Source organism: Danio rerio, chromosome 17 (assembly GCF_052040795.2).
Source record: "Danio rerio strain M-AB ecotype USA chromosome 17, GRCz13ab, whole genome shotgun sequence".
NCBI lineage: Eukaryota > Metazoa > Chordata > Actinopteri > Cypriniformes > Danionidae > Danio > Danio rerio.
This window is the reverse complement of record NC_141037.1, coordinates 9,480,522-9,495,321: the sequence shown is the minus strand read 5'-3', so window position 1 is coordinate 9,495,321 and position 14,800 is coordinate 9,480,522. Positions and strand designations below refer to the sequence as shown.

At 36.6% G+C, this 14,800-nt stretch overlaps 1 protein-coding gene across 27 annotated transcripts in view; it reads right to left on the bottom strand.

The window, feature by feature from the left end:
• The window catches only part of cdc42bpaa (CDC42 binding protein kinase alpha (DMPK-like) a), a 165,583-nt gene that overhangs the window by 83,081 nt on the left and 67,702 nt on the right, over window positions 1-14,800 (bottom strand). For all 27 annotated transcript variants that reach the window (XM_087289731.1, XM_087289736.1, XM_087289744.1 and 24 more), the window contains exon 6: window positions 2,227-2,320. In XM_087289731.1, the coding sequence (XP_087145857.1) occupies window positions 2,227-2,320 (94 nt within the window). The remainder of the gene's footprint in view (window positions 1-2,226; window positions 2,321-14,800) is intronic.

Genomic DNA, 14,800 nt, shown 5'->3' with positions numbered 1-14,800 from the left:
GATCTTATATTCAGTGTTTTTATGAAAAGAACAACATTTGTTTGAAATGAAAAACTTTTGTAAACTTTTTAATATCTTAACCTTCACATGTGATTACATTTAAGGCATCTTTTCTGATTAAAATGATCCATTTCTTTAGATAAAAGGGACAATTTTAAATAAATCAATTGCTAACTTGCTGCCAAACTTTTAAATAGCAGTAAACCAGAGCCAAAGATTGTTTGGACAGGAAGCAAACTAAAATATGGGAACAACCAGAACTGAAACTGAGCTTAAAAAAGATTTGTACACTTACATCACACTTAAGAAATCTTTAATGAATGTCACTGCATACTATAGTCTAAATGCTTTTCCATCATCAGTTTTATCCATGGTAACTTAAAAAAATAAATGAAAATAAAACAAATAAAGAACAAATATTACTTCAATAACTGATCTCTTCAGCTGCCTTGGAAGCAAAACATATTTTAAAACAGTGACCAAAAATGATTTACGTTCATAAATATGGCTGATGTTTTTGATTTTGAATGAACAACTTTCAAGCCAAGTTGCAAGATTTGTCATTACAGCATTGCGAGGACACCCAGTTAACACTAAACTGCACTAAAACTCATTATGAGCTCTATATAATAATCTAGATGACTGTGCATACGTTTTATTAAATACAAACATTTACAGTGCATCCGGAAATATTCATGCTTCACTTTTTACACATCTTTTGATGTTACAGCCTTATTCCAAAATGGATTAAATTCATTTATTTCCTCAAAATTCTAAACACAATACCAAATAATGACAATTTGAAAAAAAGAGTTTTTGACATTGTTGCTCAATACTTTGTTGATGCACCTTTGGTAGCAAGTACAGCCTCAAGTCTTTTTGAATATGATGCCACAAGCTTGGCACACCTGTCTTTGGGAATTTTTGCCCATTCCTCTTTGCTGTCCCTCTCAAGCTCTATCAGGTTGGATGAGAAGCGACGGTGTTCAGCCATTTTCAGATCTCTCCAGAGATGTTCAATAGGATTTAGATTTGGGCTCAGGCTGGGCCACTCAAGGTCATTCACTGAGTTGTTGTGAAGCCACTACATTGATATTTTGCCAGTGTGCTTTGGGTCATTGTCCTGCAGGAAGATGAGCCGTCGCCCCAGTCTGAGGTCAAGAGCACTGTGAAGCAGGTTTTCATTCAGGATGTCTCTGTACATTGCTGCATTCATCTTTCCCTCTATCCTGACTAGTCCTCCAGTTCATGCTGCTGAAAACCTACCCACAGCATGATGCTGCCACCACCATGCTTCACTGTAGGGATGATATTAGCCTGGTGATGAGCGGTGCCTGGTTTTCTCCAATAGGAACGCCTGGCATTCACTCCATTGAGTTCAATTTTAGTCTCATCAGACCAGAGGATTTAGTTTCTTATGGTCTGAGAGTCCTTGAGATGCCTTTTGGCTAATTCCAGGCGAGGAGTGGCTTCCGTCTGGCCACTCTAACGTACAGGCCTGATTGGTGGATTGCTGCACAGATGGTTGCCCTTCTGTAAGGTTCTCCACCCTTTACAGAAGAACGGCAGAGCTTAGGGAGGTGATCAATAACCCGATGGTGGCTCTGACTAGAGCCCTCCTCCCCCGATCACTCAGCTTAGATAGCCGGCCAGCTCTAGGAAGAGTCCTGGTGGTTCCAAACATCTTCCACTTACAGATGATGGAGGCCACTGTGCTCATCAGAACTTTCAGAGCAGCAGAAATTTTTTCTGTAATTTTCCCCATCCTTGTGCCTGGAGACAATCCTGTCTCTGAGGTCTATAGACAATTCCTTTGTCTTCATAAATGGTTTGTATTTTGACATGCACTGTCAACCCTGGGACCTTATATAGACAGGTGTTTGCCTTTTCAAATCATGTCCAATCAACTGAATTGACCAAAGGTGAACTCCAATTAAGCTGCTGAAACATCTCAAGAATGATCAGAGGAAACAGAATGTACCTGAGGTCAAATTGGAGCTTCACGGCAAAGGCTGTGAATACTGATGTACATGTGATTATTCAGGTTTATTTTTAACAAATTTGCAACAATTTCAATACATCGTTTTGTGTGTACCATCTTAAGGAAATAAATAAATTTAATCCATTTTGAAATAAGGCTGTAACATAAAAAATGTGGAAAAATATATGAATACTTTCCAGATGCACTTTATGTATGCAAAATCGCTTATATTTAAAAATACTAACCGTTCCATCCTCCGTTAGTTTCAGACAGGAGCCGAAATCTGCGAGTCGAATATGTCCGTTCACATCGATGAGGATGTTATCTGGCTTAATGTCTCTGTCAGAGAGAAAACAGAAAGAAAACATTGTTACAAAAACAATTAAAGATGTCACGTTACATGATGGTATGGAAGAAGTTGCTAAAAGGCAGGTTTAAAGCTACCAAGATTATGAATCCGAAACCCAGAGAACACACACAGTACAATGCAGACTTTCATGAGAACAACAAAATGAACACGAGAGGAATGAGAGAACTGAGAAAACAGCAGTTAAGAAAGCTCTCCAACAGGCACATGCAGAGGGGGGGTAGGGGGGCTTGGGGTGCTTGAGCACATGCCCTTTAGTGCATAACTAATGCAAATCAAGCAAGCTACTATGCATAGGATATGAAGAGTTGGAGAAAAAGCCAAAAATTGTGAATTAGAAAGAACAATATGGAATCTTTTCCAGAAAAAAATTCAAGCACTCTCAAGGAGCATGTTGTCCAAATTTTCAAGGATTTCAAGCACCCATGGGAAACCTGATACGTTCATCCCCCACCTTCCAAAGCTTTGAATATTCAATGTTAATTACTAGCAAGAGTCGAAGCTCAAAAATAAATGGTGCTCAGACCAGCCCTACAAACCAGTTCTTTCTTTGCTTCCGCCTCTAGTATACTGGGCCCTTTACTGCTTTATTTTACAATCTTAGAGCCACCTTAAGTACAGTGCGCACTTAAGACAGCTTCCTAATGAGACAGAGCAGTAATTCACAACGGGTTACACAGCAGAGTCTTGTGTTCGCTCTGTAAATCACCTTTACTCCTGAGGGAGCCACATAGGAAACAGCTCTGAGACACAGAACGTCTCAATCCACTCCACTTTTCCCGTCTCTTATGAGAGGAAGTCCAAACAAACAGAGGTCAGAGAAGTGAACCTGTCAGGATTAGTCTTAATGGTGTACGAGAGGTGTTCTCTGCCCTGTCTCTGACCTGCCCGCGGGCCACTAGAAGCACAAACAAACAGGTTTCAAAGTGTGGCGGGTTCACGTCTCCATTACAGCTTATCTAAACCTGTGTGTCGGAGAACACGCTCCAGGCCAGAGCGAGACACACACTGTTCTTATTTTTCCTCCACGCTCTCGCTCTTGTTCGCTCCTCGTAAATATGATCCTGGAGGTTGACGTGGAGCTGTAATAAAGACGGATTGAATGCTTGCATGTGCCTTGTATAGACATGAGTTACGACAGCGCTCGTGAGGTGGCTTTTTCTTCAATATCTCACCCAAACAGCTCTCTGAGACCTATAGATATTCTATTACCTGCCAGCTTTTTAAATTGCTTTACAATGGATTTTTTTCTTCTTCGATTTATAATAGAAACACAACTGCACTAAGAGCTGAATGGAAACTGATATGGAGATATGGGGGACATTTAAGAATAAAGAGGTCAAATTCTGTTTTTTTTTTTCATGTTTCTTTTTTGTTCCTTAAGTTTAAAGGTGCAGCATGTAAGTTTGACATCCAATGGTTGAATTAGGTATTGCATTCCTGGATCAAAACAAATGCAAGTGCAGGTTCACAAATTGGAGACCAACAAGCGAATCTGACAACCGAGGATAAAGGCTGATTTAAGGCTGATTTAAATCGTGTTCTATATAAAAGCAAGGGCACTCGATAGAAGGAATATTCTCCATATTAAAGGAGTGTTTGTTCTGACCAACTCCTCAAATTGATATGTTAGAAACGACTTGATGAACAACAGAAAACACAATGATCACCTCAGGTACACCTCATGTCCTTTATTCGGTGTTAAATGCTAATAATGTGAGTTTAAATGACATTTTACAGGACATGTATTGCCATACTACTGAAAGCAGCAGCAGATAGTTCACCTCAGATCTTAAAAATAAAATAAACTGTTTATAAACAGAGCTGTGATTCAAAACCAACACATATCAGTGATTTAGCATCTACATGTCATCATGCTAAAGAGTGGTAATATGTATTAATTAGATTATAAACCTTACAGTTTTGTGAGTGAGAGCATATTCTGTGCTTCTGAATGGCTGGATTTAAATTTCTGTTGTGTTTCCTTTGTTGCAAACAGCCAAATTGCGTATCACTACAAATCTCGTCACGTAGTATGTTGTTAAAACACGGGGTTACAATGTAACCTGCTCACCTAATGTTTACGTTCATAATATTTATATTATTTGATAATTAATAACCTCATGTAGAACTCTGAATCTGCGTCTCATTTCAAAGTCTACTACTGGTCGGCGCCAGTAGCCTAGTGGTACTGCGCGCTGACATATAGCACCAACGTGCCCATGGCGACCCAGATTCGATTCCCGGCTCGAGGTCCTTTGCTGATCCTTCCCCTCTCTCTGCTCCCATTGCTTTCCTGTCTGAATTCTCTACTGACCTGTCATAATAAAGGTGAAAAACCCCTTTAAAAAAAAATAATAATAATTACAAAGTCTGCTACTGTTCACGGGAGGTCGCATTTCGGTCACGGCGCATACTTTGAGAAACTTCATGAATGATTGAATGAAATACGCGTTTTTCCAGCAACCTGTGGTGCTGAAATATAATTGGCTAAAGTGGCAGTAGGCGGGTTTAAAGAACCAAAACAATGACAGCGCTTCGGCACGTAACTCACTTTTTCAAAGCAGAATATCTGACTTCAGCATTGTTTTTCAGATAAATAAGAATGTTTACTTGGCATGTTTCTTAAATATCTGCAAACATATTATGGTATTTATATGCTTTAGAAGAGTCAAAAATGTACATACAGCACCTTTAATAAGTCTGGATATTAACTGAAATATACACCAAACAGTGAATGTGAAACATGAAAGCACTTGGTCCCAGGTTAAGACAACAGAAACACTACTTAACTTGGATATTTAAATTTAAACGGGATGTTTTATGGACAGTCTCTAATAAAATGTTATGATATACAAATGTCATACACCACCTTTCATATGATTGAGAGTCCGTAATTTATTCCTTTTCCTTCAATTATGCTGTACCACATGTCTTTGGACTGTGGGGAAAACCGGAGCACCCGGAGGAAACCCACGCCAACACTGGGAGAACATGCAAACTCTACACAGAAACACCAACTAAGTCAGTCGGGACTCGAACCAGCGACCTTCTTGCTGCAAGACGACAGTGCTAACCACTGAGCCACCAATAACAACCTCAAATTGTCTCATTGCTAAGTTTACTCTTTCTCTAAAAGTAGTGTGAACCCAGGTCAAGAACTATGGCGTATTTCAAATCAAAAAGCAACATTTTCCATGAAACGTCCCCTTCAAAACACTCCTGCTGAGGCTCCATTTGAGAGCCGAGGAATGAAAACAAAGAGTACTTTCGCGGTCTACTACAATTTATAGTCATAACTGGGGACTCTTCCAAAAAGCACGGGAAGCCTGGTGGACGGCCATGGAGACTTCCTCACTCCTCTGCACACACTAAAAGAGCCTGTACAAGCTGTATGAGTCGGTTCGCTGATTTTATGGTTAATACAGCAGTGGAAACTTAACATTAGTCCCACATGAGAAGAACCTGTGTGGATTTGGCCCTGGTGTGGGTATGGCCACGTCACTGGTTTGGTCTGCCTCATTAGAGGTCATGTTTATTTGCTCCGTCGTCTCTCCGGCTGCTTTCTCTCCATGTTTACACAGAAGCAAAGCTACTGTGAAGAAGAGAACAGGAGGAAGCATTCACATGCAAAACCACACCAACTGATTAACAAGACTCATCTGGTGATCCAGTTCAGCGTCTGTTCTGGGATCAGAGAGAAAACTCTGACCACACTCGCAAAATACAGCTTCAGTTTGGGCAATTAAACAACATTACAACAAATGAAACACATGCGCGAGCATATACAAATAAGAGATGATATTATAAAACCGATCTTCAAAAACTTGTTTCTTTAAAAACACAAAAAAACAACAAAACAACAACATTATTTGTGCTTAACTTGGTGATAATTCACATACTCTTTACTTTAACGGGCAAGTTGCACTTTCTATTGTTGTTATTATTACTATTATTATAATAATAATTATTATTATTATAATTATTATTATTATTATTTCACAACTCCTTGTATTGCTGTATTTTTGTTATTACATGTATTTTTTTATACAGTTGAAGTCAGAATTTTTAGTCCCTCTTTTTTTTTTTTTTTTTTTAATATTTACCAAATTATGTTTAACAAAGCAAGGACATTTTCACTGTATGTCTAACAATATTTTTTCTTCTGGAGAAAGATTTATTAGTTTTATTTCAGTTAGAATAAAAGCCATTTTAATTTTTTAAATAAACATTTTAAGAAAAAAATTATTAGCTCCTTTAGGCTATATGTTTTTTCAATAGTCTACAGAACAAACCATCATTACAATAACTTGCCTAATTACCCTAACCTGCCTAGTTAACCCAACTAACCTAGTTAAGCCTTTAAATGTCACTTTAAGCTGTATACAAATGTCTTGAAAAATATCTAGTCAAATATTATTCACTGTCATCATGGCAAAGATAAATTAAATCAGTTATTAGAAATGAGTTACTAAAACTATTAAGATTAGAAATGTGTTGAAGAAATCTTCTCTCCGTTAAACAGAAATTGGGGGGGAAAAAACAGCGGGGCGAATAATTTAGGGGGGCTAATAATTCTGACTTCATATATATATATATATGTATATATATATATATATATATATATATATATATATGTATATATATATATATATATATATATATATATATATATATATATATATATATATATATATATATATATATATATATATATATACACATATATATATATATACACATATATATATATATATATATACACATATATATATATATACATATATATATATATATATATATATATATATATATATATATATATATATACATATATATATACATATATATATATATATATATATACATATATATATATATATATATATATATATATATATATATATATATATATATATATATATATATATATAAAGTTAATAGCTAATTCTTAGCCAAATATTTTAAATAATGTGTCAAAAATAACATCTGTAAATTAAAATTTAAATATTTAAAAAAATGTTAAAATATTTAGCAGTAAAATATAGTAGTATGGAAAATGTTCAGGTATTTTATTGCAAAACAGGTGGCTGACTTTGTGCAAGTGACCGCAAACTGCAAAACATCACTTAACTTTTTTCATCATGTTGTATCCATGTAAATTTCTGTTTCCAAAACGTAATAAAGAGACGTTTTCTTTTAGGGTGCTTTCACACCTGTGAATCGATTCAGTTGTTCCGAAACAGGGATTAAAATTGTTACATTGTTGCTCTTTGCGCAGTTCGCTTTAACGCAAAGTTTCTAAATGGACCAAAAGAACTAAAACAAGTCACGTGTGAGTAAACTCTCCTCACATTGGTCAGTTTCACGGTTTATTTGGAGTCCCGCTCAGCTGTCAGGGGAGGTGGTGGTTTGGTGGTGTTACACAAGGTGTGCGCGACGTGTCTGAAGAGCGAGGAGGGATGCGGTGAGAAGGGTGCACGACGTATTTGAGTACCAGGAGGGAGACACGCGATTACCAGGTGATTATCACTCGTTGGCGGGCATCCGGGAGACTCCCGAAACTTTCATGAGACTTGGGATGTCTGGTATGACCTCCCGCCTTACTCATAATTCTCTCTTCATATAGCCGTATGCCTATAACATATCTATAAAACGCTGTGATATAGCAGGGCTGGGATCGTATCGCTTTCTTACTACATTGATCCGCTCCAGAGTTTGTTTCAATCGAGCCGAGACCACCTCATTCAAGCAATCTCGGAGCGATTGTTTTGGCGCAGATCGGAGCGTGATTGCTGGATTCACATATGCTAAATAAACCGCGTTAACTGGGCAAACGAGACTGGTTCTGAAACAAAATTCTAGGTGTGAAAGCACCCTTAGCCTCATAATTTGATGTTGCTGTCTCTTTGCTGTACAAGTTTTTACCAGGTTACAGAAAAAAAAACATGCTCAAAACATCCAATCAGATAAGAGGAACCGCAAAGCAATATGATGTTTACAACTTCAGGCTTAAAAGCACAAACTGTTTCTTGATTCTAAGACTATATTTGAACCCAATTGACAAATAGTCACACGCTAAAAAAAAATCCGATCGGGCCAGTAACATCTAGTCTCTCATGCTAGCAGTCATGCGGGCAGTTATTGTTGAGCCCTGAAATATATTTGAGAAAATGTTTGTTTATAAATAAAATATTTATATCTAATACAAATTATTTATAAATATATATATATATATATATATATATATATATATATATATATATATATATATAGTTTTGTTTGGTATTTTATAAATATTTTTATTATATATATATATATATATATATATATAAATATATATATATATGTGTGTGTGTGTGTGTGTGTGTACACAATATTTATACACAGTGAGTGCACTTATTTTGGATGACAATTAATTGTTTGACAGAATTATTATTTATTATTTTTATGCTTGATTTCATTTCAAGTATTAATAAGTAACTAAACTTAACATTTCTTTTTCAAATAAAATAAAATGAACATACAATTTTTGAAAAGATTTTTTTAATTTGTTTATTTATATTTTTGCAAATGTAATTAATCAATAAAGACCCAGAGGACATTATTAAGATGAGCTGAGGGGAAACAAAAGAGGATTTAATAAAATTATATCCCTCATCTGCCGTTTACATTAAACTAAAAATGAAACTAGCATTTAACCAACTGAAACAAATAAAAGGGAAAGGTTTAAATAAAAAATATATATAATAATAATAATATTAATAATAATAATAATAGTCACTATACACTTCCCAAAGCACCTAATATCAATTAATATTTTATAATACAACAAACTCTTTTCATTCAATCAAAATCGATTGCTATAATGTACACTGTAAAAAATGCTGAGTTCCACAATCGATTTGTGTAGGGTCAACATGATGGGATTAAGTTAACTTATTAGTTTTTAATAATTTAAGTGGATTGAACATAAAACAATTAAGTTGTCCAATAAAACTAAACTATTGCGTAGTTTCAGCTCAATTTAAATAAGTAGTTTGAACAAAAAGCAAACATCATTTCATCAGTGTAAGTTGGCTTGTGAAAAGGGAGTCTAGATGATCTTAGCATGCGAATGGTGATGCAATGGTTCATGTCCTCAGGGTTTCTTTAACACACACAGACACACACACACAGACACACACAAACACACAGACACACAGACACACACAGACACACACAGACACATACACACAGACACACACACACACACACACAGACACACACAGACACACACAGACACACACACACACACACACACACACACACACACACACACACACACACACACACACACACACACACACACACACACACAGGAGGGCAGCAGCTGGTCAGTGGATGGGCAGGTGGTGGAAGACTATGAGTGTGGGTGATAGAGACAGTGCAGGATCAGTGAGCACTGAGAAACAGAACTGCTGTGTTAAAAATAACTTCTCTTTCTCTCTCCACCAGCCCAAAAACTGCAGAACATTCCAGCAAGCTTACTAAACACTTTCTGGAGAACATGACTGATTGGTTCATTATGGCACTCCACAGCCAAATCGTTTTTTATGATTCATGAACTCTGTCATTTATGAATAACGATGATTTAATGGTTGATTCAGAACATGGTCATGTAATAAATAGGATAAATGTACAGTCAGACAGTAATTATTGTCGAACGGTCATAATAGCTGAGATTATTTTGCTTTAATTAATAGCATGCACTACACTCAAACCAGTCTGGCCGTTCTCATCTGACCTCTTATTTTTGGACCATTCTCTGTAAACCCTAGAGATGTTTGTGTGTGAAAATCACAGTAAATCAGCAGATTCTGAAATACTTAGACCAGTCTGTCTGGCACCAACAACCATGCCACTTAAATCACATTTATTCCCCATTCTAAAGCTTAGTTTGAACTGCAGCAGATCGTATTGACTATGTCTACATGCCTAAATGCATTAAGGTGCTGCAATGTAATTGATTAAATAGAAATTTGCATCAACAGGCAGTTGAACAGGTACCTAATAAAGTGGCCGGTGAGTGCAGAATGTAGTTGGAATGTAAATAAAATGTAGTTAGGTTTACAGTACATTTATTATACACAGTAGTTTACTATAAAGGAATTTACACTTACAACTGCTGTTTTTAAAGTAAGTTACTGTAAACACTTTCGCAGTCTGTTTTATTTGAAGAGATGTTCCACTATAATATCATATTTTAAAGTTTAGTTGATGTGTAATGTAGCTGTGTGAACATAAGCAACATCTCTGAATGGAGTACGCTCAAAGTTTAATGCAAGGAAGAAGTTGGCTTTTAAAGAGTTAGCTCAGCAAAGCATACAGTCAATGAAGTTTGGGGACTACAAAAATACATCTGGGCTATTGAGATTAAAACGCTTCTGGTTACATGCATTCAACATGCGCACACACCCCGCGCAGCGAAGGGGCGGGGCCAGAGATAAGGCTAAAAATGCTAAAGCTAAAATGCCAACCAAATGCTGCTATTTCCACAGAGCTTCTTCTGTTTCTGTATTTGGGCTTTCAAAGGACACGAAACAAAGAGAGAAGTGCTTAAAATTTAACTTTAGTTACGTTTAGGAGAATTATAAAAAATATATAGCTAGCATTTGACAAAGGAAAGCTTTCAGAAACTCTCGCAGTTCAGTGGTGGATTCAGCTAAAAACTCCTTAAAGAAAGAGCAGCTCCAACCATAATAGACGAAACTGTGGATTTTGAGCCACAATCTGTAAATATTTTTATTTGTTAAAATTGATCTATTACATGCGTAGTTTCTAGCGTGTTGAAGTATGTTGTAGCAAGAATGTAAACGCCGGAAAATGCTGCTTGGCATGTTAACAATTTAGCTACAAATTAATATTTATCCATCAAACCCTAAACACATTGTAACCCTATAATTTACGTTGAACTTCTGGCAACCACAGCTGCCAGTATTTTACTGCATATTTCACTTTTTTTTTTTTTTTTTTTTTTTACAGTTCATTATTTCCAAAGTAATGTTTAATAGATCAAGGACATTTTCCCAGTATTTCTTATAATAACTTTGTTTGGGGTTTTTTTAGAGAAAGTTTTATTTCATTTAATTTGGCTGAAATAAAAGCAATTTTGTAATTTATTAAATGATTAGGTCAATATTATTAGCCTGCTTTAGAAATATAGGTTTTTAATTGGCTACAGAGCAAACCACTATTAACCAATGACTTGACTAATTTTCCTAATTAACCAAGTTAAGACTTTAGACTGATGTTAAAGCTAAATACTAGTATCTTGCAAAATAGCAAGTAAAATATATGTTTTGTCATCATGGCAAAGACATGAGCTATACAGTAGTTATTAAAACTATTATGTATTAAAATAAGCCAATTAAAATATTCTCTGTGTTAAACATCACTTATGAAAACTTATATTTTTCATATCGCTCTTGAAAAATTTATTGAAAGTTGAAAAAACATTTTACAGGAGGGATAAAAATACTGCCATGAACTTCATAATTAATAATGTTCCATCTTTCTGGGTCTGGCTGGAGTGGCACATCTGGCGCTCGGTTTTCCAAATTTGGCAACAGTAGGAGACCCATTAAAGGCCACGAAGGAGAGACTAAACACAGTAAACAGGTGAAGGCTCTTGTTTTATTGACAGATCACATAGGAGCAGCCTGGGTTCTCACACAGCCAGAACAGGCTAGAGAGAAGTGAATACAGAAGACTGTCAAATACAGCTCATGTGTTGTGGGATGAGCACCAGTGGCAGATATGGCTGGACCATGAAGATCTGCAGAAGAGGTTCCTGCAAAAGGGCAGCAGGTCTGTTCAGATTGGCTCAATAAGAAAAACAAAACAAAATCTATTTAAGAAGAATTAATGCAGCAACTTATTTTATCAGATCATAATAGCGATTACCCAAGACAAATCCTAGCAAAATTACACAAGGTAAAAGAAAATGACAAAAAAAAACAAAAAAACTCAATGTTGCATTGTTCATTGCTTTGAAACTGACATTAATGAGTTTCAAGCTTACTGAATCTAAAATTTAATGCACAATTAATGTGTTTCTGTGTTTTTTAGATGGTTGGGATTAACCTTTGTAAGTTAAAAACACTAGGCTACAATTAATTAATTCGTTATGAATTAATTGATATTTAACAATAACCACCCCCATCCTCGCCTACGACGACGATGCCATCGTCCATCGCGATGTTTCACATTAGACATCGTATAAACATACTGTATATACTTTTGCCACTGGACATTTTATGGTGCACTGTGAATAAAATTCAACTCTCTTTTTACATCTTCGGGTCAATCCATCATAATTTTTTTGTGAACACGGGCATAACGTCCTGCAGTAGATTCATGAGGATCTATTGCATCACAACGTTCTATATAGTATGAATGCGAGTAATATATATGGAACTTGGACCTACTATATCTGCTATTTTGTCATCATCACTTTACGTTGCTCCACTTCCACTTATGAATCCTCTAGCAGGGGATCATGTGATAGCGTAGCGTCCATCGCATGCGCACTTCACAGTTGCACCGGAAGTAGTACGTCACCCAGGTACTTGTCGCATACTGATTTTCGAATTCATGAATTCGGACATACTACTCAAAACTAGCTCAAAAACTGATTTTAGCGTACTATATAATATGGAAGTATGCGATTCTGGACGCAGCTTATAAATTAGTGAAAAACTAATCAGATAATCTAACTCTGATTGGCTGTTGTCATTTTCCTTTCTTGTCTCGATTCCCGCCATCAGACTGTATTATCAGCTCTGGGCTCACCTTTGAGTTGCGCCAACCAATAGCAGAACAGCTACGATTGGGAAGGCAAGGCTAAAGATATTAAGCCCTTATGTGATTGGTCAAATTTATATAAACAACCACTGCATAAAATAAATGTAATTTATTACATGTTTGCGGTACTTAAATTGCATATACTACTATAATAATAATTAAGGGTGTCACGATCCTCCAAATCCTCGATTCGATTACATTTTCGATTCTAAAGGCACGATTCAATTCGATTTTCGATTATGAATAATTAATTAATGACCAATTAATTATTTGTAGCCTACCGTTTAAACTACCTGACCTGCATGGTCTTTGTTTTACCCATAAACAAATCATACAGTAAATGAATAAAGGCAAGTTACACACATAATTACCACCTGTCAATCACTTTTTTTGTGGGACTCGTGAATAGGCAGTGATCTGTGTCGTTATAATGGCGTCGGTAAAAAAGACGCACAACCAACAGGAACCACCCAACAGTATCTGAGGTGTTCGCTAAAATGACTACGTACAAGTGAGTGAAAGATTGAAGCAGTCCTCTGACTGCCTGAACCCGCTGTCTCGAGCGCATGGCTGTGTCTGTGTGGTCACGTGATGTGCATTTTCAGAGGTAGAGAGGAAGGAGGGCTGCTCAGAAATGCTACACGCCACTGTGGATGTCAAATCGTTGTCGTTCTAAAATTCCATTTAAAAACAAAGACAGTGTAAACAGGGCCTGAGTGTGTACTTTTCGCGAGCGAATTTGTAACGGGGGTGGGCAGAGGATCGCGATGCCGGTGTTGTCTATCGGACGAACCGTACGTAATACGTACATAGCAGAGCTTGCAAAACTGTGTTTTTTTTGTCGACAACACGAACGTTGTCAACATAACTCACTGGAAATCCAAAATGCTTACACACTGGCGACTTCATTGAAAGAGGAGAGGGTTTAAGTTCTGTCGACGGGTCTCCTGCTTCTGCAGTTTAACAAGCACTTCAACAAGCCTGTTATTTTCCCGCTTGGCAAGCCAAGCTGACGTGACATGGGGGCGTGGCAGCATCGACGATTCAATTTTTTGATTTGATAATCGAAACTAAGCATAAATTTCGATCGATTTCGGACACACCTAATAATAATTTCGCAACTTTAAATCAATAAATAACAAAAGGAGAAGTACTGAAGGAAAGAAAAAAATGGGAGAGTGATGTCCTATTAAGGCAAGCATCTGATGCCAACTTTACAGCATGACAGCGAAACCACTGGAAACTCTTATCACACAAGCTGCGGTGTTTACAGAAAACGAGATGTGTACTGCCAAGATACAGACGGAGACAGAATTCCACACAGAAAGAGCAGAGAAGAATTCTTTCTTTGCAAAGGCGAGCGTCACTATTACTAAAACTCATGCTTAGTGTCAGAGATTTGAATGATCCCCCAACACTAACTTTTTGTCATGCCAATAAAGGGCAGTTGAATTTGCATTGGCAGAAAGAGAGAATGCTGAATGAACTGAAAACGTTTCCCATGGCTAGGCCGGTCCAAAGTCATGAGCTGTACTTAAAGCCCTGCAATTTTCCCTATAAATGCGTAAACAGTAAACACTGATGGCCTTTAGTGTGACCCAGCATTC